General features: G+C 41.7%; 1 protein-coding gene across 1 annotated transcript in view; it reads right to left on the bottom strand.

Annotated features, from left to right (window-relative positions):
- Nucleotides 1–25,253, bottom strand: part of LOC309349250 (uncharacterized protein) — a 37,302-nt gene that overhangs the window by 6,426 nt on the left and 5,623 nt on the right. The window contains exons 6-11 of the mRNA XM_081874994.1: nt 23,743–23,803; nt 21,681–21,820; nt 20,438–20,538; nt 10,208–10,334; nt 8,533–8,863; nt 1,247–1,411 (exon numbers count right to left, since the gene is read on the bottom strand). Coding sequence (XP_081731120.1) covers nt 1,247–1,411; nt 8,533–8,863; nt 10,208–10,334; nt 20,438–20,538; nt 21,681–21,820; nt 23,743–23,803 — 925 coding nt within the window. The remainder of the gene's footprint in view (nt 1–1,246; nt 1,412–8,532; nt 8,864–10,207; nt 10,335–20,437; nt 20,539–21,680; nt 21,821–23,742; nt 23,804–25,253) is intronic.

Below are 25,253 nucleotides of genomic sequence, written 5' to 3'. Positions count from 1 at the left end.
TTTCCCCTTACTTTTTAGGAGGGAAAAAGTGAGTCTTATAGAGCAAAAAATACGGTACTTTCAAAACAAAATAGTGATAATTTTAAGCAACTATTGACTCATCATTTTTCTCTAGGACAAAGTTTGTTACCTAATTTCCACATATCAGGTGCATTTGGGCCAATTCAAGCTTAGTGCTGCAGGGCTTACATGGTACTAATACAGAAACAACAAACCATTACTATTATCACTCTAGAAAAGTTAGTGTTTTGAAGACACATTATATTTCATAAAATTTGTGAATTGTTTTATAGACTATAAATTTAAAAGTTTCATAGAGTTTGGTGTAATCAGACAGAATTCTCGGTACAATTAATAATTTGGCAAGTGACCGTTCCATTTGGTCACATTAAATTTTATTTAGTTTAACAGTGTTTTTCTACACCACTCTCACCGAAGGGTAATTAGCACAGCAAGATATATTTCATGGCACATTTGGGAATTTTAGCAAAGGGTAAAGGAAACAACTATGGCAAATTCTAACCACTGTTAAGTATTACATCTGTATGGGGCTGCAACTGTGAATAAGAAACACCTTATTTTCTAACCATTCCTCAGGAATGGTTATTTAGTTTTTAATATAGGATATATTTTTAAAAGTCATGAAAGATACTGTTTCCATCTTCAAAGGGCTACAACTAGAAAAGGTACAGTCAATCCCTTTTCAGATCATTATTACCGATTTTCACCACTGAAGACAGAACTCAGTCCAGTAAGCAAATCATAATAAAGTAAGTTAAATTTCAAATCTGCAATGCAGAAGCCACAATTTAAGAACATTCTCAGTGAGTGTGTTCATGTGTCATGGTAAGCTATGGATCCCAGGTCTGCGATCTGAAGTCACATGGAGCTACCACATTGCTACAGGTAAGCAGGGCCAAGGCCTGGTCAGAATCTCAATGCAGAACTGCCTGGGAATCATATGTATACCACCTTGGGCTCCATGGTGGAAGAAAGGTAGGATATAAATGTAAGGGGGGGGGGGAGGAGAGAGAAACAAAACGACATACAAACACAGCCAGTGTTCATTTCTGCATTTTGAGTTGTTCTAAAACTCTACAAACTGCATATTTGCTCACTGAATTTATGTATGAATGCACCTGTGTACACAAACAAATAAACCCTGTCCATAACACGTGTCTTCAGATGTCCAGTTAGTACTCTTAACTGATCTACAAGCATCATAATCACATTTCACAGTTTTTACCTGGTAATGAAAAGACGAAGTGATCAGCAACTACATGGATGAATTTTTTCTTCTTAGTAAAAGCAACAGACACGAAGTAGAAAAAGTCTATAGGTGTTGCTCCGTGATAAAAAATAAATAGGGCTGGTCCATCAGGTATTTTTTCTAGGCCGTGCACCTCATAACCTGTTAAGAAGAGAAGGGAAGGTTAACATTTGATATCAACTTTGCATTGCAAAAGCTTACTCAAAGAAGCACCAGAACTACAGTTGCAAATGACAGGCAAGCAAAGGCCACATCACAACTGGACATTCAATATGAAGGATTGAGTACATTCCTGGAAAGGAAGCCTCTTTTGAACTACTTTTTAATGCCCTCATAAATGACTGACTTGTCTGCCAGTTAGGTAACTGCTGACTTCTCTTTTGTTACTTTAGACAGAAGTTACATTGCTCTTAAAAATGATATCTTGTATTGGACTAGCTTCTGTCAATGAAAAATAGTAAGAGCTTCTAATCTGGGTTATATGGTTACCTTGGGACACAAAGGTAACCATCGGGGGTTCATCTCAGTTTCTCCACCAGCATATGCTAAATCTCATAATCTTGTTTAGTTACTCTTCAACATACTTGTGCACTCTTTGATAAATGCAGTCAGTATCAATAAAGTCCATCTCCAAAGAAAACATTCCTGTTCTGTAGAGGAATTATAGTGTCCTGCCAAAATTGCAATGGCTTTTGTCCTTTTCAGATCATTGCTGCTGTTCCATTATCAAATATTAAGAATCTCATTCCATCTCTGCCTTGCTCCTGAGAAACATTTTCTGCAAGTAGAGTGGGCAACTGAAAACATATCTGATCATCCCAATACAATTGGCTCCACCCCATGAAAGCACATATATGAAAATCTGTAGAGAAAATCCGCTTACAACATTACACTACCTTCAAAAGGAATTCTTCTGTTGATAAGGAATCTGTCCCATCTGACTCAAAAGATTTCACTGACTACTTCATGGGCACACCCTCTTCTTGAAAACACCTGCAAAGTGGGGGAATAACCACCTTTGTTGTTGCTGTTGCACAGAGGACCTGGAGCTGTAGATGCTAATCTTTAAGAACCACCTGCTCACATTTAGAGTTTCCAAGTCCAGGAATTGGAGAGACTGTTCTGAATGGGGTTGCACTGTACCTGAAAAAAGGTACATGGTTTGGGAGCTCTCCAAGATTTCAAAGCTGTCACTGGAAGTACAAGTAGCCTCAGTGGGAATAGTTACTCCTCACCAGCTATAGCAATTCATGGACTTGGACAGCAGGTCTCAGTAATCCACGCTCTGATAACCTCATGACTTGTTACTGCAATGCACTCTACGTGGGGCTACCCTTAACTATAGTCTGGAAGATGCAGTTAGTGCAAAATGTGGTTGCCAGGCTCCTAAAAGGGGCAGCCAGATGGGATTCAAGTGATTCCAATCCTCAGAACTCTGCACTGGCTGACTGCATGCTACTGGGCCTATTTTAATGTGTTGGTACTGGTGTACAAAGCCCCAGATGACTTAGGAGCAAAGTACTCCTTCCAATACCTACTCTCCCAATGGGAGTGCTCTCCCAATACCTACAGGTCTGTGTTCCAAGATCCAACCAGTGGCCTGGCTTATTGGTGGTGGTCTAAGGCAGTGGCCTTCTCAGTGGCAGCACCCTGAACATGGAACTCCCTCCCAAAGGAAATGTGGTTGTCCCCCACACTGTCACTATTCAGATACCAATTTTTAAAATGTTCACCTGGGGATCTGGGCCATAAACGGGCTATGGAATTTAGTAGTTCTGCTATTTCACTGCCCTTCCATGTCGATCATTTATAAGTTTTTAAATGTAGTGTACTGGTCTGGGCTTTTTTTTAGAAAGAATGGAATAAAATCATTTCAGGTTAAGGCAAGGTAGGGTAAAATATTTAGAAATTTTTCTATGTTTATTGTGCTATACTCAAAATTGTTTACCAAGTCACCTGAGGCAAGATCTGAATAGGGGAACTTCCCAACCTTCAGTTCATTGTTTCATAATCTAATTATAATTATGTTTCATCACATAGGTAGGTTGCAACAGGGGTGGAGTGTCCCATTTTACTCGCTTAAGGAGAAACAGGAAGTGCCATCCTGGTGCCTCCAGCAATGGTGCCAATTTGAAGAAAAATCTCGCTGGAAATCAGTGTAAATGGCAGCGGTGGAGGCAGTGGGGCAGAAGGGGTGCCCATAAGGACACAGCCTTGGGGGCTTCTGCTGCCTGAGGCAGCAGTCTCACTCTGCTTAATGCCTGGACCAGCCCTGGGCTGCAAGACAGGTAAAGATAAATTCATGTGAACACCTGACTATTTAGCCAAATAGAAATGCTTAAGAATATCCAAGAACCGTCATCAACCTGAGTTTAAGCAAAGGGTCATTCCATGTCATTTCAATGAGGTCATGTCACCATCCATCTCAGATGTTGATGAAATTTGAAACCCACTTAAATTTTTCCCTCCATCTCAAACGGTTTTAATTTTATAGTACTTCGAAGTTTTGTTAAATCTGCATTGTCTGTCCCTATTGAGACCCTCGGCATAAGATACCCTTGTGTACATTTCTTCTTCTTCTCCATAAACAAGTATCAGATTGAAATTTTACACAGAGCTCAATAAAATGATGACGATTTAAGAAAAAAATACACCAGCACTCAAAAGATTTTATAAATGCCTATTTTTTTAAAATTTTTTTTAAAATGCACTTGTAGCCTAGTTTTTTGGGTGGAAAAACTAGGTTTAGAAAATCCATAGCTGTAATAACTTCAAATTTCCCAAAATTAAAACAAGTCTACACTTTCAAAAAGAACTTATAATAACCAATATTATTTTAATTTTTAAGATATACAACTTTGTTTCATTAATTTTTTTCTATTACAGCTATGGATTGTAGGAAAGTTGTACGAAATGGCTGCCCAGTAGCCATTTTCCCCCATGATGTCCAAAATACATAAAATTTTCATTACAAGAAATAAAATATCATAAATTTCATTCTTTGTCAAGAAAGAACATGTCTTTGCAATAATTTTCAACATCAAAAACTTGTGGTTACATCATGCCCACCCACTGTAAATTCGGGTTTTCTAAACCTAGTTTTTCACTTTTGGGTTGGCAATGTCATTTTATTCTGGGATCTGCCTTGGGTAGCTGTCTCAACCCCATTCCTTTCCAAGTTTTCCTGAAGAATCCTGGCCAAACCACTCTTCCATTACACTTTGCTAAAGGCTCTGCTTCATCCACTGTGGGTATTGTACAACTACTTTACAACAGTTGGTCCTGTGCTGTATTAAAAACTAAGTATGCTTTTTAAATTTGGATAATGAATTACCAGAGAAGCACAACCTGTTACCAAAGTTAGCTTCATATGAAATGACAGGCTTGCTTAAGCGCTTGAGATGGCTTGCTTAAGCCCTTACAGCTTATAGCACCCAGAGAGTACAGAACAACCCTGTTATTTGGGGGGGGGGGGCAAGGATACACGGCAACTTTTTGTTGCATGTCCTAATTGTTGTTCCTATTGACTTTCAGGTTCATCAACCTGTGCCACTAACACAGTATCAGTGGTCAGGTGAAAAGGGAGATGAATAACGGTCTATAAAACTGATGCTATCTAGGTTGTATACAACTACAAAGATCTGAACTCAGGAATAAGGGAGACCATAGAGATACATGAATAAAAGAGGTGGTCATATTCGGCAAAATAATATTTCACATTGCTAAGCACCAGCATAAAACATGTAAGCATCTGGCACAACAAATATTTCCTAGCACTGCTCTTATGGTACACTGACAGTAAACTGCCTTAAGGTATACTATTGTATCCTGTGGCAGTGGTGACGAATCTATGAACTATGGACCAGATCAGACCCACAAGACAGCCTCACATGGCCCACCAAAGGCCTTTTCCCTTCTCCAGTCAAGTTAATGGAGAGATTGCTGTTGCCATTAAGTTGCACTGAGGACAAAGACAAAGGGTGCTGTCACCTGTAGAATTAATGAAGAGTTGCACAGGGGAAGAAAAAGAAAGGATCCCTGTATGTGCATGGTTGCGGTGTGTGCCAGAGACAGAGATTCATTGGTGAACAAGTGCCCTGCAGTACAGTGCATGCAGGTGAACATGAATTTCTTTTTCTCTCCTCTGGCATCAAACCCTCAAGCAGGTTGGTCAAAACTGAATGCAGTCCTTGGGTTTAAAGTGATTAGCTACCTTTGTCCTATGCCAGCCATTTACTGGGGACTATCAGGTTAAGAACAGAAGCAGACTGAATTTGTTACAGCATTTGCCTGATAATACACAACTTAATATTTGTATATATCAGTCCATTACAGGGACGCGGGTGGCGCTGTGGGTTAAACCACAGAGCCTAGGACTTGCCGATCAGGTCGGTGGTTCAAATCCCCGTGACAGGATGAGCTCCTGTTGCTCGATCCCTGCTCCTGCCCACCTAGCAGTTCGAAAGCACATCCAAGTGCAAGTAGATAAATACCTTCCAGTGGGAAGGTAAACAGTGTTTCTGTGCGCTGCTCTGGTTCGCCAGAAGCGGCTTAGACATGCTGGCCACATGATCCGGAAGCTGTACACTGGCTCCCTCAGCCAATAAAGCGAGATGAGCGCCGCAACCCCAGAGTCAGTCACAACTGGACCTAATGGTCAGGGGTCCCTTTACCTTTACTCAGTCCATTAATTATTTTTATTCTAATTCTTAAAAGTTGTAAAATGCCTTTTTCCATAAAGAGGGCTTCTCCCCACTTCCCTAAATGAATGTGGATAATTGCTATAATTACACACTTGCTGAACTTGTTGGACTTTCCACAGTCATTCTTCCATCTTCCCCACTAGTTTTTCTGTACTCTTTCCTCTGGAGGTCCACATAATTGTGAAGCTTGGGATGGGGGAAGAGAATGACATAAAATGCTAGACCAATATATTGGCAAAAGCATATATATGTGCCTTATTAGACCGATGGTTTAAGTCAGTGGTTCTCAAGCGGTGTGGCTTGCCACACTGGTGTGGCAGGAGAGGATGTCAATTGTGGCAGGAAGATTCAAGGACAATCAAAGATTCCAGTGAATCAAGAGGCAACACATGTGGGTGGTTCTTGCAGTTTGCCACTCTAATCCTGAATAACCAACTTCTTAGAATTTGGGTCACAGCATTTGTGGCTAAGAGGTTTTGCTGGCTTGAACAGAAATACAGAAGATTTCTATATCATGGCCTATGTCATGGACAGAAAAGTTCAGGCTCTTCAAATGTTAACTACAACCCCCATGATCCACACCCACAGCCCATGCTGGCTGGGGCTTAGAGAACTTGCAAGTACAACCACAGCTGGAGGGCCACAGGTTCCTCTTTCCTGCCCTAATTGCATACTTTCCTTTATTTAACTATTTCCCTCCATATGACAGGTTAGGCTAGGCTAGGGCATTGATGGACACTGTGGAGCAAAATCTACCAGCAGATTTCTGGGGAATTTAAGTAGATTGGCAAGGATTCCCAAATCCCCAATTGTTTAGCAATGACTCCCACACCCACATTACTGCATAGTGCTGAAATGAAGCAGAAAGTGATGCATTAGTGTGTGGAGGGACTGAAGAGTTCAGTTTTGTTCTGATGCTCAAAGTCACTGGGTTCAGAATTTATTAATTCTAAGTACTTGTGTCTGTTTGTACCTGGCTCTGGTTAATAGATCTTCAGGTTTTAATAGAAAAAAATGTAAATCCCACAAGCCTGAAGTCTGTCCTCCCCTGAGCTATGGGATATTTGAAGGATTAATTAGGCTGCTTAGGTTTTGAACAGAAATAAGTGTGAAGCTATTCATTATCATTTGCAAGTGAAGGAGCAGAAATACTGACTGAGGTTGGAACCCCATTTGTCTAGGAGTAAAGCCCCACTGAATTGAATGGGACTTGAATGGGAATGAGTAGACATAGTATTGCAGGCTTGAAACAACGTAACTGGTTTTCCTGGTCATCATGTAGTTTTTCAAGCAAAGAGACTATAGTTTTTCTGACTATACTTTGCCACCAATTCCATTAGTCAGACTCAGAGGCAATCTCATGCTATTCATTTTTTTCTAAAATATACTTGCTACAATTAGCATACATTGTTAAAGCAAAAAGAAGGGAAGAAGTCTAGCAACCATGCCTAGAAAGCCTTTAATTGTTTCATTATTGACTTTCACGGTATCTTTTAGAACCTTTTGTAAAAAATCCGATTTACTTATTAAAAAAAAATAACCCCACATCATTGGGCATATAAATTCAAAATATATTTAAATATTCACACAGACTAAATCTGTCTTTCAAGGACAAACTACGTCACCTGAATACAGTTGCTAAATATTAGTGCCTGTACAGCACAGGAAAGTAACAGACAATAAGTATGACATACCAGACTGGGAAACAATAGTTAAGGTAGTCTGAAGCAGAAGAAAAGTAGACAGAGTTCATTACGTGAAGTTCCTGTTTTCTTTGAAAGTTCACAGGAACACCTTGATTTCTGGCAGCTGGGAAGAAGGAAGGAAAGCACTGATGCACCCCCATTATTGTCTATTCTACAAGACTTCTCCCTAACAAGAAGCTTGTCTAAAAAGCCTTGTAGTCCAAGATTTATAGTGAACAAGCTAAAGAGTTTATTGTTATATTGTCTTGAGAATCTCATGTACCCTCTTAGACTGGTGCAGTTCTTGCTTAAAAGGAATGAATCACAACAGAATTCCACTTTCCTGTAGGAAAAGGCCTATGCATTCCTATGCACACACCATGCATTCCTCATCAAAGAGGTGTGTGCACAAACACACATCTGGGTAATAGATGGTGCAAAATCAAAATGATTTTGTTTTTTGCTTCTTTTTACGATCTCCAGAAAGTCCAGTGAGGTTGGGAAATACATGGTGCAACTAGTTAGCAATGAACAACTCAGAAAGAGCTCCTTTAACATAAACCTTATTATCATTTGCCTCCCTCAAACATACGTGAATGTAAAATATAAAGCTACTTTCTACAGTGGAATAATTCCTCTTTAATCAAACAAATTTTTTTACAACGCATACACATTCTGAATATAGGAATGTGATTGATTAGGAAGTGGAATAAAAAAGTACTGAACCTCTGAAACTGTAATAACAAAGTAGTTTATGCAGTGCTACTGAAAAAAATGCTTGGGAAAGTTCTTCTGAAAACAAGTATAGGATTTTGTATCCTTATACTTGAAGACTATTTAGCTTATATCATCTACATAAGAAAAATGTACTTACCATTCCATATTCTTCCATGAACATGCCACAAAGTTAACACTGCAAGTCTTGCACTATCCCAAAAATCATTTGAATAAACCTCTTTTAGGTGTGTCCGTAACTTGTAAATATGAAGAATAAAAATGCTGACATATACAAGAATGAGGATGAGTGCAGGAAGTAAAAATGCTACAAGCAATGGTGCAAAGAGCCATGTGAGGTAGACCAGGTAACTCAGATATTCGTCCAAGTGTTCGACTCCAGTCCATCCTTCCAGTATGTAAAGCAGGCAAGTCAAGTAAGACATGGGCATCTGCTCTGCACCACAGGATTCATTTCGGCCTATCATATTCTGTTTAAAAAGAAAACAAAACAAGTTTTTTAAAGTATATAAAGATCTGCATAGTATATTATAAAGAAGTGTTTGGAATTGTCAGTTTGAATTTCCAGACAATTTTCACTAAAGACCAGAATACTCTTAAGTTGAATACAGACTGCTGTCATTACCAAGTAAACACAACAATCAAGTTTGGGAGTGAAGCAACTAGGGAACCTGTAATACTTGTCTACCCTCTGCTTCTTAAAGTCTATGAAGTGCAACGTATGGCAACAGATTCTTATCTCCCATGTAGCACTTTTACAATAGTAGAAAACAGGCTTTCAATGTTGTAAAATCCAAAGCCCATCTAAGATAGCTTTCTTTGTACAGGAGGGACTTTGTTCCAGACTTTATCTTGTGAACCTCCCTGAGATCTTTTGATGAAGGGAAGTATATATATCTAATAAACAACAACAACAACAATTTATGTATGGCTTTCTTCGGTTCTCTTGCTGTGTCCCAGCATCATCCTCTTTGTGTAGTGCAGTGACAAAGACAAGAGCAGCAAACTGAGTTCTATGATGGAAACCTGCTCTGATTTAAAAAGGCTTCAGTGATCATCTTCATTCGTTTAATTCACATGGGTTTACTGGGATACATTGACTAGATCTGTGTACCTGACAGAGATGGGGCCACAAATGTCTTTTTGATGAAATAACCACCTGTTTTTCAAAAAGAGCTATTGGTCCTTTGGGGGGCACTCATCATGTTTCAAAGTCTTTCTTTCAGCAATAAAGAGCTGAAAGAGCAATAAAGAGCAAGCAGACAAGTGAATATCCCACAAAAAGGCACTCCCACATAAAAACAAATGCTCAAGTGCACACACAACAGCAACTCAGTGCACAGGGAGACACTACTGCAAATTGATGACCGATAGCTGAATTGATAAAGTTACAAATCAGGAAAGACCAGCTCCAATCTTGTCTCTCCTATAAATTCTCTGGGTGGCTTCCAGCAAATGGGAGCCGCGCTTTCCCAGCTGCACACCTGCAATATCTACCTGACATGGGGTTGTAAGAATTGCGTGAAGCAGCCCCTACAACATTCGTAAAGCACGGGAAATATTAACGGCGCCCGCGCCACAACGCAAGGACTCAAGTCAGAATCAGGGAGAGAGCGCCCAAACCGGCACGGAGATGGGAAGTCCTGCGAGAAGTTGGGGAGAAAAGCAACAGAAAAGGCTGCCCATGTAAAGGGGGTGGAGGGGAAGGCGAGAAAGGAGCCAGGAAGGGCTGCCCTCCCTCTGTCAACTCTCCTCCCCGCCCGAAGAGACAACTTGCTGCATCCTAACGAGGAGGAAGGGAAGACGGGCCTCACCTGTCTCGGAGAGGGAGGATGCGGCGGCGGCAGCTGCAGCTGCAGAGACGCTTCACTCGGCGAGAGAGCTCGGCCTTTTCTTCCTCTCCTGCCGCCCCCAAAGGGGCGGTATGGCAAGCGGCCACTCCTGGCACTTCACCGCTATCCCATTGTCCCGAGTGAGGACGCACCAAAAGAGGACAGCGTGCTCTTCGCTAAGCTTAGGGCCGCTGCTCCCATTGAGTAGGAGGACAGGTGCCTGAACAAGTCAGAGAAGGCGGCTTCCGGGAAATGCGCCATAGAGAAAAGAAAGGGCAGAGGGACGCGTAACAGAGACTGCTTTGCGGCTGCGCGTCGGAAGCCTTTAAAAAAACAAACGCCCATCTCCCGTCTCGCCCAGAGGGAAGGGAGGACGGCGTATGGCTGCTTCCAAACAAGAAAGGCAGCTGCAGAGGCTGTTGTAGCTCACATCTTATTTAGTACTAATCTAAAAAGGGAAAAGGGAAATCTAAAACAACCCTGCCAAGGCAAATGCATAAATCCCCTTATTATCATTATTGTTAACAATGTAATTTGTTGCCCGCCGTTCACCCTGAGGTCCCAGGGCACTTTAAAAATGCAAAGCACGGAAAACAATTTAAAACCACAGAGTGGCGAAACCCATAAGTAACGCGTTTCATTACTTCCGGGTCGCCGTGGGGTGTAACCTGAAAACGCTCAACCCGAAGCTACTTCAACCTGAGGTATGACTGTTCTGACCTTACATTGCAAAGAAACAGTACCGGGACAGAGAGTTACAGTCATATCTCGGGTTACAGACACTTCAGGTTGCATGTTTTTGCGTTGCACACCACGCCGAACCCGGAAGTACCGAACAGGTTACTTCCGGATTTCAGTGCAAGCGCAGAAGCGCTAAATCGCGTTTTGCACAGAAGCTCCAAATCATGACCCGCACGTGCGCAGATGTGGCGCTGTGGGTTGCGAACATGCCTCCTGCACAGATCAGGTTCGCAACCCCAGCGTCCACTGTACTGGTTTTCCCAAGATGACCTAGTAGATGCTCCATGAAAGGAAAGATTTAAGCTATGGCAGGCATAGGCAAACTTGGCCCTTCAGATGTTTGGGGACTACAATTCCCATCATCCTTGACCACTAGTCCTGTTAGCTAGGGATGATGGGAGTTGTAGTCCCAAAACATCTGGAGGGCCGAGTTTGCCTATGCCTAAGCTATGGGTTTTACAGGTAGCATCACAACAGTTTTTTTAGGCTAGAGTACAAAGTGAAGCAAAAGTATTCATAAAAACCTGGTAAGAGAGACTACATTAAAATTCCTTGTACATTGTTAGATGCAACAATCATACATGCATGCGTTTTGCACTGTGTACTCACAGCAAGGCTTGTGCACATTACGCATTTTGCAAACTACTTCTTATATAGACTGTTTTCCATGTAGCAAGTTTGCCACACAGTGGTCCTCACACGTCTGTTTCTTCACTGGTCTTCTGGAAACAAAGCTGTACTTAGAACTCCACCTTGTGGTGATTTATCTGCTCCATCTAATGAAAAGATATAGGGTGGAATTCAATACAATACTGTGCTCTTTCAGTCATTCTATCTGTGCAAGCATTTCATGACACCCAGTAGAATTATCCCTCCTCTCTTCTCCCTGAAATTAACAGAAAGGCAGTGGTGGTGGTGTTAGGAATACCCCCAGAACATTAGATGAAGCAGATGAACAGAGTTCTATGTATAGCTCTTTGCAGGACATCTGTCACTTAGGGCCACTGATTCTGTGCCTACATGAAGATAACTGCAACCTAGGAAAATAGGTAAATTGAAGTCAGTTTGTATGACCAGGGCCGGATTTAGGTTTGATGAGGCCCTAAGCTACTGAAGGTAACGGGGTCCTTTGTCAACAACAAATTGTCGCTGTATTTTGTGTTGAATATATGCTATATGGTAATTTATGGACCTAACAGGTATCTAAAGCCATTTGCACATAACAAAATATGTATTTTATCAAAGTAACTGTTGGAACTGAAATGCAATTAAGAAGTATATTAATAGTGAAATGCAATTAAGAAGAAGTATATTAATAGTGAAATAATTATTAAGCTCTAACTGTATGTAGGTTTTATTTTATATGTTTTTTATCTTATATTTTGGAAATGTACATCCAGGGTTTTTTCCCTTTAAATTTTTTGGGGGCCTCCAAGAGAGTGGGACCCTAAGCAATAGCTTGTTTAGCTTATACGTAAATCTGACAGTGTGTATGACGTATGAAATCCGTGTGTTTATTTTGCATAGGTGTATTGGGACAACCATGAACATCCTGGAGTAGAACAAACAAGTTGGGGCCATGCTGAATCACAATCTCACATAGGAGGAGAATTAAGGATTAGGAAATGCTTGTTCCTCAAGTACAGTATTGTTACATTCTGGGGCTAGATCAGTGGCACACCATAGGGGTCTCAGATTCAAGCGGCGCCCTGTGCAAAGCCAAAATCCACATCCCCCTGCCTCTCACCTCCCAGTTACTGTACTTCATAGTTGCGGCGCCCACTGTGGTGCCCTTGAGGCTTCATGAACCAGTTGTGTTCCCCTAAATCTGCCTCTGGCTAGATGTTCAGCTTTGAATTGCTACAGCTCAGTGCAATGGTTCCCAATTAGCTAATTACTGAGGACCTACTATTTTTCAAAAGCCAAGCCACGGACCCCCTACTTTTGAAAATTTTGATAACTCTATAGTAGCTACCTGTGCAAAGCAATTTTTTGAAGAAAATTTGGGGTGGCCCCTAATAAGCAAAGGATTTTAGGTATACTAAAAAGCAGACCATAAAATTTGTGATATTACCACAAAATTCCTATCTCCAGACAGTAGGAAAAACTTGTCTCCATTGCTCCACTACAACTGAATAAACAAACAAACAATTGTGTCCCTAACTTGCCCGTGTTCTATATGCAGAAGGCTATTTATATGAGAGAGTATTCAAACATTTTATTTCCTACTTGTAATCTGAGATGGTACATTTTAGCAAAACTTTGTAGCATATGGTTCTGCTGACTGAGGGATCTTGCACCTTCAAGACATAGGTGAAGGCCTGGTCGGGGCTTAATAAAGTATTGGTGAAGACTTAGAAGAAAACAGCTGGAATTTTGTAATGTTGGTAGTAGTAGTAGTAGTAGTAGTAGTAACAACAACAACAACTTATTTAGTCCTTCTGTGCCCAGGTTTCATCTCTGGCTTAAAGAGATTAATTGGTCGACTTCCGGGTTGGCGCCTCCGGCAATGGCTGAGCTCCTCCGATCGGGAGGAACTTACTCCGTGAAAAACAGGGTCTGACCGCCACGGCGAAGGCGGAGACCCATTGAAATCACAGGTGGAAGAAACCTGTGAACCTGGGATTCGGCTGGCACCTTTTGCGCCTCCCCTACTCACGGGGAAACCCTGTTTAGGGGATCCGGAGCGACGTGGGGTGAGCGGCGCGGTGCTTTGAATCGACCGCTTCTTTCACGGAGTGAAGCCGCATTGCTGTTGCTGGAGAGCACTGACTTTTCCCTGTGGACAATTGGATTTTAAACAACTACCCGTGAGTAGAACGAAAAATTGGATTTTTAAGTATCTTAATTCGGCGCCGAAGCAGGAAGGTCATAAACAGGAAGTCCGCCTTCCGCTTTTGTAAATAGACTGAAGCAAAGACGTTACAAGCAGCCTTTGAAAGCCTTTGATAAAAGATTAAATTTCCATCAGTTAAAAATACAAAACCCCCCTTGGAGGCACGTGAAGAGGGGGGAAGCTTTGAATTGAACTTAGTAAGCCTGCAGGAGTGAGGGGAAAATCAAATCACCTCAGCTCTGAAACTGGGAACGGGTTGCCAGATGACGTTTGGGGAAAGTTCGTTGACAGAACGGATTTGACAGCTAGTTGAAATAAGAGCAAGATACTGTTTCCATTGTCCTCTTCTGCATTCAAAATGGAGGAAAAGTAACCGAAAATTGAAACTTTGTTTATTGCTTGAGCTGTGCTTGAAAGAACTCATACAAGTGGAGACTGCTTCCCTCTAGAGGGAGCTTTTGAAACTGTTACAGGAGTGTAACTGGGGGATCTCCAGCTGCAAGATAAGGATTCTGAGAACCAGTGATTGACCTTGGACTATTCAAAATGTTGATAGGAGAAGATATTGTGACTCTATTATGTAAAATAAGTCATTCGCTGGAAGAGCTTAATAAAAAGACAGATGCCACGACCTTTAAAGTTGATAACTTGGAACAGAAAGTGACTAATTTGATACGAGAAGAGAGCACCAATACAGAAATAATTCAGGACTTGGCACAGGAACCTACTTTGGCAGAACAAATGGTGGAGGAAAAGGAGAAAGTTGTTGTTTTTGAACCTAAAATAACACAAGTGGGACTTTTACTTTTACAGAAGCAAATTGAAGACTATAAATTGAGGCCTTCTATGATTGAATATAGAAAAAGTCAGATTTCGAGGATTAGTTCCTGGTTTGGACTGAAGAAGGAAAGTCAGAATGATCCCTCTATCCAGGGATTAATTGATTTTTGGGACATGGACATGGACTTGGAGGAGATTGAAGGTTTGAGGGCCTTTGGATTTGGAAGAATCTTGAAATACGACCTGAAATACTTTATTGACCCTAGCCTCAACTATGGAAATCTGGCTGAACTGTCCAGAAGGAATAAAAATATTGTTAAGATGGAGTTTTCTTGATTTGCTCTCTAGCATCAAAGAATATGAAGGAGATCGGCAGAAGGGACCTGGAAAAGAGTTAAGAGCCTCAGACATAAGATCTCCAGGTTGATGGACTACTGTATATGGAATTGACGGAAAGGACTGGCAGAATCCGAAACCAGGGAGAGGAGTTGATGGAAGAAGATTGAAAAAATTAAAGTTTATATATAGAAATATTGTAAAATTAATGAGTGATAGATAATTGGTGGATTGATATTTTATGGATTTAGCAGAAATGTTATTTGGAGGAAATTTAAAGACTATTTACAGAAATATTGTAAAATTAATATCTGTTAGAAGGATGTTGGAATAATATTATATGATTTTAGCCGGAATGATATAAAGGATTTGGGAATAACTGACTGTTAATTGGTGAAAGGAGGAAAAGTAAAGTTACATTATATTAAGACAATTTACAGGACAAAAAATTTAAAAGAGGGAAAGGATTTGCTGAAATGGATAATTGACCTAGAATACAAAAAAAGGGAGGTGGGAGGAGGTCAAGGAAATAAGCTAATGAAAGATTAGTAATGAGGAGATTTGATGCATTTTTTGTGTGTTTTTGTTTTTGTTTAACGGGTTTTATTTCTCTGTTTTCCCCCCCTTTTTATATTGTGATGTGTTGTTTTGCTTTTGTTTAATGTGTCATTTTTTACTTTTTCTTTCTGTAATTTTTGAAACCTTAATAAATATTATTTTAAAAAAATAAAGAGATTAATTAGTCAAATACAGTACTTATTTGGAGTGAGGTTTTTATCATTGCTGATTACCCGATAAGAACGAACTGTTGAATTTATTAGGATTCTGCCATATATCTGTTTCCTCCCACCCAAAATGTATCTACATAGCTTCCCACAGAAAACAAGAAAAAAAATCCACACAGGCTGCCTTTTGCACTACATAGGCCTGAGCGATGCATTGATGCATCGCCCAGGACCAGCATGGGAGCAGACCGTGATGGTGGCTTTACTCGGCAATATATCATGATTTGCATTTGAGCTTAAGAGGCATCGGGACTTGCTCACCGTGTAGGGCTGGGCTATGTATCTCAGATGCAGCAGGCAAGATAAATTCGAAGTCATCGTGATATATCAGCATATACAGGTATTTAGCTGCTGATATATCACAAAGAAGCAAAGATCACCAGTGTTGAAGCAATGATTCTTCAACATAAACTTCATTGGATTGGTCATGTGTGGATGCCTGATTATTGTCTTCCAAAGCAACTACTCTATTCCGAACTTAAAAATGGAAAGTGTAATGCAAAAGAGGTTTAAAGACTGTCTCAATGCAAATCTAAAAAAAATGTAGTATAAACACCAACAATTGGGAAACACTTGCCTGCGAGCACTCCAGTTGGAGAACAGCCTTTACCAAAGGTGTCATGGGCTTTGAAGACATTTGAACTCAGGACGCAAGAGAGAAACATGCTAAGAGGAAGGAGCACTTGGCAAATCCATACCGTGATCAACTCTCGCCTGTGAACCAATGTCCCCACTGTGGAAGGAAGTATGGATCCAGAATTGGCCTCCACAATCACTTATGGACTCATTGCTAAAACTGTGTTTATGGAAGACAATCTTACTCGACTATGAGTGATCACCAAAGAAGAAGAATATCACAATGTTGCAAAGAAAGTATTGCCCAGCCCTAGCACAAAATTAAATCATCAGAGAGGAAGCTATTGTGCTAAACGTGGCAATTTGCTTAGGTATTTCCCCTGTTGGACTTCCAAGATGAGACATGAATCCGAAACTCATAAGCCAAGAGTCACTTGAAACCCTACCTAGAATAGGGTTACCAGATGTCCCTGTTTCCCAGGGACAGCCCCCAGATTTGTGAATAAGTCACCGGACAAATTCCATCCCCGGAATGTCCCCGGATTTCATCTAATGTCCCTGGGAAATGCAGCAGCAGCTGTCTCAGCAGCCCAGAGCAGTTGGCTCTGGCTGGCTTCAGGAGCTGCTCGGAAGTCCCCATATGATGGTGGTGCAGGGGCTTTTAAGATGCTGCCTCCACCTTCCCTGACCCTAGCAACTAAGCTGTGAAGGGAGGTTTCATGCTGCCTATTGGAGCAGCCTCCCAACTCCTCCTTGTGTGCAAGCGGTGGCAGGGGGGGAATCGCTCAGTTAAGCAATGGGAAGCCTCCCTTCCCAGCTGAGGGATCCTCGCCCCCTCCTGCTTGCACACAGGTAGGAATGGAATTGGGGCTGCTCCAGTGAGAAGGGAGGCATTGCGCTGCCCGAGCCTTGCTGCCACTCTCGGCCCTCCTCCGTTTTCCATGCCTGACCCACCACACACCACTTCCCCACCACCACCACCACCGAAGAACCAACAACTATGGGGCTGCCCAGGCTCATGGATCATGGAGAAAGGAGATAGAAGCCTCGGAGGAAGGGGAAACGTGGCGGTTAAGGTCAAGGCAGTGGCCGCCCCTCTGCCACCGCCATCGCTGCAGCATCAACGTCCCAAATGTGATTTATTTATTTATTTATTTAAAGTGTCCATGGATTCATTGAAAAAAATCTGGTAACCTTAACCTAGAAGCAGTGGAAGAGTCCTCTAAACTTGATAGTCATTGAAAACAAGTAGAACAGGGGTCGGCAAAGTACAGTCCCCCAGGGCGGATCAGGCCCGCCTGGGTCCTAAATCCACCCCCACCCCCCTGGCCATTTAAGAACCCTCTACAAAGCCAAGACTCCCGGCAATGGCGACGGTGGGAAGAGGCCGAGTGGCGGGGGCTCTGCCAATCGAACGCCGTGCCTGGTTTACCTCAGTGGTGTTTGATTGGTAGAGACCTCCCCGCGCCACGCTGAGGTAAACCAGGCATGGCATTTGATTGGCAGAGCCGCCGCCACTCGGCCTCTTCCTCCTGTCACTGCCACCCCCATAGTGCTCCTGTGGACCAGGGAGCGGAGCAGACGAGCTCACTCTGCCTACCTGCTACACAAGAAGCGGTGGCGGCGGCAGCCCCTGGAAAGGTAAGCGCAGTGCCCTCTTTCTCTAAGCAGAGGTTGAGTGATCCGTGGATCATTATTGGTGTTTTCATTGTGTAATTACCAAGATAAGCAAGGCCCTGGCAGGGGATGGCGTCGCGGACCCCTAATTGGGAACCACTGATCTTGTGTTATAGAATAAGTTGACCTATTGTGCAGACAGCTGGGGTTTGGGAGTAAGTGAACAGGAAACTGTTCATTTAGTCCTGAACCCAAGGCTGCCTCTAGATTTCTGGGGTTTCTTGGGCACAACGTATCATTGGGCCCCTTGCTTCCTGAAATGAAACCCCACCTCGTTCATGGCCCTCTTTAAGGTCAAAAATCTTGACCAACAGACTAACCTCCTATGCCAAAGAAAAAATACAAACTTTTTAATTTTATTGGTTGCCCTTTTTGTATATAACATTGCTTACTTGGAAATAAACAGAAAATACACATACCCATATTTTTCGCTCCATAAGACACACTTTTTTCTTCCTAAAAAGTAAGGGGAAATGTCTGTGCGTCTTATGGAGTGAATGCGTGGTCCCTGGAGCTGAATTGCCCAGGGGCAAAAAGGAGATCATGGTGTTGTTTTTTGAAAGAGGGAAGTGGGTGTTGAAACAAAGCCACTGATCGCAAGTGATCGGAAGCGAGATAAGGGATGCTAGCAATAAAGGAGGCTGCCTGAGAGGGGGGAGGTAAAAGCCCATGGATCCTCAGGATTTTTACATTGAGTCACCCCAAATTCACCATCAGATCACATAGCATGTCCATGGCTACAGCCTGCACCAAAAAAATCACGCACCCACTGTTGCATGGGGCCGCAATGGTGCAAAAACATGGTTACAAAGCACGAATCCACATGGATCCTCAGGATTTTTGCATTGGGCTACCCAAAACTCACCGTCAAATCACATGTTTGTGGCCACAGCATGAACCACAAAAATCATACATCCACTGTTTCGTTCAGAATATTTTTTTTCTTGTTTTCTTCTGAAAACTAGGTGCGTCTTATGGTCGGATGCATCTTATGGAGCAAATATATGGTATATCTTTTAAAAAGCAGTCAGAACGAAACCCTCATTTCTGATTCAAAGGGCAAGGCAGCCAGTGATAAAAAGATTTCTGTAGGAATAGGTATACCAGTAGCAGAGCAGAAGTTGTCCCTCTTCTCGATGTGTTGACCACTTTGTGCCACATCCTGGACTGATGTGTTCAGCAATGGGCAGGCAGGCACTTTTTGAATGGGAGGAGGAGGTAAGCTCAGTTCTCACGTGGCAGCTGCTCTTTGCAGTGCCTGCCACTGCCAATATGCAATAGCATTTGGGCTGTTGCATGTCAGGTGATTTGATGGATGGCAACCACCATGGCTGGTGGTTGCCACCCCTCCACACATATCCCTCCTGCTAAGGGTTGCTTTTAAATGCATAAGGCATAAAATGACATTCTTGCGCGCACACACACACACTTTCTTAGAACACACATCCTCACATGTACATAAATCCTTTCATGGAATTGAAAAATGGATAACTGAATCATGAAAATAAAAAAAATTATATACCGTATTTTTTGACCTATAGGACGCACTTTTTCCCCTCCAAAAATGAAGAGGAAATGTGTGTGTGTCCTATGGGGAGAATGCAGGCTTTCGCTGAAGCCTGGAGAGCAAGAGCGGTCGGCGCGCACTGACCCCTCTCGCTCTCCAGGCTTCGTGCAGATCTCCGCAAGCCGTGGGAGCCCGCGCCGGGCTCCCACGGCTTGCGGAGAGTTGCCTGCATGCCGAAGGCTGGGTGCAGCTGTCCGCAAGGTGCGGGAGCCCTGCACGGGGCTCCCACGGCTTGCAGAGAGTTGCCTGCATGCCGAAGGCTGGGCGCAGCTCTCCGCAAGGCGTGGGAGCCCGGCGCTGGGCTCCCGCGGCTTGCGGAGAGTTGCCTGTTCTGGGGGCTGGGGTCGGGGGAAGCTTGGGCTTCCTCCGCCCCAGCCCTGCGCCTGGGGGGAGGAAAAATAATTTCCCCCCAAAAAAACTAGGTGCGCCTTATGGGACGGTGCATCCTATAGGGCGAAAAATACGGTATTTAAGTCTAAAACTCTGGCAAGGTGTTACCTCAAGACTGGGGATTTTTGTGGGAAAAGAATGGAAGAAGTGTAAATGGAAGGGCTTTAAAAAAATCAGGATGGAAAACCACAGTAAACACAACAGGAAATGGAAGATATGGAACTGGGTGCACATTAATGAAATCATAACGAGAAAAGAACTATGAAATATTATTTTGATATATGGTCACAGATGAGAGACTTCGTGTGGACACAGACCGAATTTTTTTTCAATTTTTTTTTTTATTAAATATTTAATTGGGTTACAAAAGTCCATAAATCATCTCTGTTTTCAGTACATAACGTCCTTTTGCAGATCATTTATACTCAATGTTAATGTGGAGGAATTGTTGAAGTTATTTGAGACAAAGTTTATATATTTGATTAGAGAAAAAACTGCTGAAATTTACTAATAATTCATTTCAGGGTTTTTTCTTCTCTTTGTGAAATCTTTCCATTAAAGCATCATAGATGTTTCCAGGAATTTGCTGGTGTCTTTGAATTAATGCCTGGAGTGCTGCCTTACTCTGAAAATGAGGAAAAGAGGGGAAAGTTATGCATCTCACTACTACAGCTCCATGGGCATGTAAATTAATCCACCTGAAAAATTATAGTGAAATGCATATGAAGTCTACAAATCTATATACAAACAATGATTCCTCATTTGAACTCCTTCAGCTCATGGGGATGACGACTAGGATCTGGCCTCACCCTAATTCAGGGGTATCCAATGCCCTCCAGAAGTTATTGGATTGCAACTCTCAGCACCAGCCAGTTTAGCCGGTGAGTAGAGATTATGGCAATTGTAGTCAAGTAGAATGCCTAACTGATAACCTTATTACATTGTATCCCTAACCTTATTACATTGTATGCCTAACTGATAACCTTATTATATTGTATCATATACTGTCCAGTGTCATAGGAACTGAGTAGAATAAGCCACATTGAACTAATGCTATTTAAAACAATAACGCTATTTATTTATTTATTTATTTATTTATTTAAAAAACACCATCTCAAGTTTCCCTAATCAATAAGTATTTGAAAGTTCAACACATTTTGATTTGCAAATAACGTATGCATACTCAGGAGCTAAAAATGAGGGTCAACCTAATCTTTGTCAAGTCACCACACACACACACACACACACACACACACACACACACACTGTTCATCAAGAACAAAATAAATGCCTTGCTTGATCAGACCAACTTTCCTTGCAAGAAAATCATAGCAACCAGCACTAGGTACTAGATACCCAGGTGACAGATCATGGTCAGTTTCAATTTTCTACCCACTCCTGACATAAACCTTGTGACAGATTCTCTCTGTTCAAACAAATATAGATATTATTTTCAAACAAATAAAAGGCTGCAATAGTCATGTACAAATAAAACTAGAATTCTAGGACTTGAGCCTGTGTTTAATAATGCTCTAACCTCCAAATGGCTTAGCAATATAGTTCTAAAGGTGACAATACTGCACTGCAGCCTACATGTTTTTAGAAAAACGCTTTCTCTTTTCAAACTGTTTTAATAGAGGGCTTAGTAAATGTATTACCAGCTATTAAAGCTAACAACTCATTTCTCTTAAATAGGAATATTTTGAGTGCACATTTATAATGAAACAGTATTGCTGGTGTTTTATATTGGTTTAGCAGAAAACATACCTTTGTTGCTAACTCTGGAGCTGTTATATTTGGATCATATGGAATGGGTTTACCAATATATGTACGAAATTTGACTGGAAATCCACCATATACAGGAAGAAAAGGCACTCGAAGAGATTCAAAACACCACCTAGTGAATCCTTTTTAAAATCCAGAGGGCAAAAAAGAAACAAGCAAGATATCAGTTTTCTTTCTGTTAAAAAAATGTGAGTGCCCTTTATGTTGGGGGAAAAAAAGGAAAATCATTTTTTTAATCTAAAAATTCTTTTCCCTAGGATCAGTCCATTGCTCCACTGCTGGGATACATATATTGATGTACTCTGACTACAAGGGTTTTGCTGTTTACTTCAATGAGCACACAAAAGCATCCTGTTGGAAGTTACTGAGGGAGTCCTTGTGGATTTGAATTCACTGCTGTGCCTGCACCCAGAAAGACTTCTAATTAAGGTTTACAGCTTCCATTGCAGATCAATAAAGTAGCTCTTCAGAAATTAAAACATCTGTTCGTAAATATGCAGCATTGTACATATGTGAAGGGTTCTACATGCCTGAGACCATTTTCTGAATTCAGTGTTTTTGGGATATCCATATGTACATTCATTTTTAATCTGAATCTTATCAATCCTATTCCAAAGGCACAGGTTTATACACATCTTTAATACTTTTGTACTGTACATTCAAATCATGTATGTTTAAGCTCAAAAAGCTATAAAGCATGGGTAGGCAAACTAAGCCCCAGGGGCCGGATCCGGCCCAATCGCCTAAATCCAACCGGCAGACGGTCCGGGAATCAGTGTGTTTTTACATGAGTAGAATGTGTACTTTTATTTAAAATGCATCTCTGGGTTATTTGTGGGGCATAGGAATTCATTCATTATTATTTTTCAAAATATAGTCCAGCCCCCCACAAGGTCAGAGGTACAGGGGACTGGCCCCCTGCAGAAAAGGTTTTCTGACCCCTGCTATAAAGGTTTTAGCTAGAGCTTTAATTGATACTAAACTCTTCAAAGCTATATTCCGCTGAGATCAATAGCAGTACTACTATTTAGCTCTTGCCACATTCCAGTCCCATATCACATAAGGTAAAAGGGAATTTGCTTTTTTAGAAGGAGAGAGAATGAGCTATCTTTCTCCAAAGTGTTTGGGCTCTGCCTCTTTCAGGTAACGAGGTAAAGCAGGCAGAAGCCAACTTTGTTGCTTTTCATAGTTTTTAGTTTAAAAATAAAGGTGTAAAACAAGAGAGCCCCCCAACTTTTTAAGGGAATTACCCACTAATTTCTTCTGCTCTCTGTGCATCCATGGGCACTAGGTGCCATGAGATGAGGTTTCTGTGGCTGCTGAGGTAATGCAAAAGATGGCCAACCAGCTGGCTCCCTTACTCAGAGGTTCATTCCCTGCTTAGGACAAAGGAGGGAAAGAGAACCTATTGGCCACTTTGTATTGAGGCTGGCTTGTTCCCTGCAAGTGTGGGCTGGCAGAAGGAGGCAGAAAGCCACTTGAGCACTTGGCTTGTGCCCCAAGAAAACACCTTTCTCAGCTGTGAGGAGAAAGTGGCGGAGCCATGCAGTATATCCTGTTTATTCTCTTTCCTGAGAAGAATGTTTCTGCATTGAACACCTTTGAATTAAAGGGAAGCGAAAAGAAAACACTGGCTGTTATCTTCTTCTGGTGAGCTCAACAGTGAGGTCCAGGGCTGGTTGGAAAAGCTTCCTAGCCCTGCCTGTGTTATCCTGACCAATTGACTCTGCCCATAGCCAAGATGTGATGACTCCCAGTACTTAAGGAGAAGGAATAGTTTTTAAAGATTTTAAGTTAAAACTAGAAGTCCACATTAGTACCAAAATTAAAACAAATGTCCAGACCAACCATGAAGCTCCTAGCATGCATGTGAGCTTGCTGCTCCAACAAACGCATTAGCAAAAGCTTCCCCACTCTGTTTAATGAACAGGATTTATTTTCATGTGTAAGGAAGTGCTATGCAAGTCTTTTGAAGCAGGCACTGAGCTGCAGGCTGGAGAACACAACATTTTAAAAGTACAAGCTAAATATCTGCATGCCTTACTTGTTCGTCCAAAGATCCTAAATCCTTCCCGAACATTTTGTGTATGCATTGGAATGATGGGCTAAGGGAGGAGAGAAAACATGATAGTTAAAGTTAGCATATTTAAAGTTCAGTCTTTATCTTGAGAATAAATATACACACAGGTAGCTGATGCTACCAGAAAGGAATTCTGTAAGTTCCCACCCAGCTGGCAAACCACTCTTACAGTCTATCTTGGCTCCAAAATATATTTGACCTGGCAATATATTGCGAATAATAATGTGTGTGTGGGTGTGCGCGCGCACTACGCAAAAATCACAGTGCGGGGGAAATCATGAAGCCTCTACATAGCTGCATCCTTATTTCATACATTGTGATAGATCAGTATATAACAAATGTTTAGCTGGTGAAATATCACAATATTGAAAACCAGATATTGCTCAGTCCTACTTGGTACCATACTAGTAGCCAGTGGCTTCCTCAGCACAACTGTTAGATGCCAGCAACCAGGCTCTAGAAATCTGCACTTGCTGCAATTTCTGAACCAACCTCAAGGGTAGTCCTACAAATAGTGCATTACAATATTATATAGTCAAAATTGCCAATGTTTCAAAATTGTAGTCAAGCTATCCCAATTCAGGAACGGTCACAGACAACAGACCAACAGAAGTGGAGAAAAATCACTCCTACCCTAGCTGGATCTTGAAGTACCCCCCAGAATATGTAGCAGAACTGCAACCCGCCTCCCAAACACAACCAGTCTCCCAAACACAGGAATGGCTCACCCACAGTGCTTCTGTCTTGTCAGGATTTAAGCTCAACTTATTGACCCTTTTCAGAGTCTTGTTTTACTCTCCTCACCAAAAGTTCTACTTTCCCTTCTCTTTTTTATTCTTCTTCCCCTTCTAAAGCTTCTATAAACTGCACATTGAGGCTCAAAGACATGATATGGCATGTTGCAAGTTCCCTCGTTCTGCAAAGGTTGGCCAAGAGGTTGCAAAACTTGCTAATGTGATGACATCACATGAAACTTGCTTTGCTAGACTAGATAAAGGAGCAGGAATAATCTCCCGCCCTCTTCATGTGGGTGGGGAGCCTTGGCTCTTTTGGTCAGGTAATGCGTGTTCCTAAGGTAGACATTTTATGTAACCATTTGTCATATGAAGACCATGCTGTAGATATGTGACAATCTGACTGCTGATTTTGGAGCACCAACATGCTTCAACAAATTCCCTGCAAAACACTGCATATGTTGTGCTTTGCCTGACTTTACACTTACCTTGGAAGGCATGTTGCCACAGGCTTGAGTGATTCTTTGTGATGTTATACTAGCCAAAAAATCCCTTACTTTGGGACATTTTCTTAACTCATATTAGTTGGTGTCACCATGTATATATTGTATGTTATCTGATTGTAAATTAAGATACAATTCAGTAGTGATATAAAAGTGTTGTAATCATATTATTAGCCTATTGTGTTGCTTTTGGATTGTCAGATTGTTCTGTTTGCAGCACAGGGGATTTTTGTTGTTT

Source organism: Podarcis erhardii (assembly GCF_964252035.2).
Source record: "Podarcis erhardii genome assembly, chromosome: 8".
In the NCBI taxonomy this organism is placed as follows: Eukaryota; Metazoa; Chordata; class Lepidosauria; order Squamata; family Lacertidae; genus Podarcis; species Podarcis erhardii.
The sequence above is the reverse complement of the archived record's forward strand: the minus strand, read 5'-3'. Positions and strand labels throughout refer to the sequence as shown.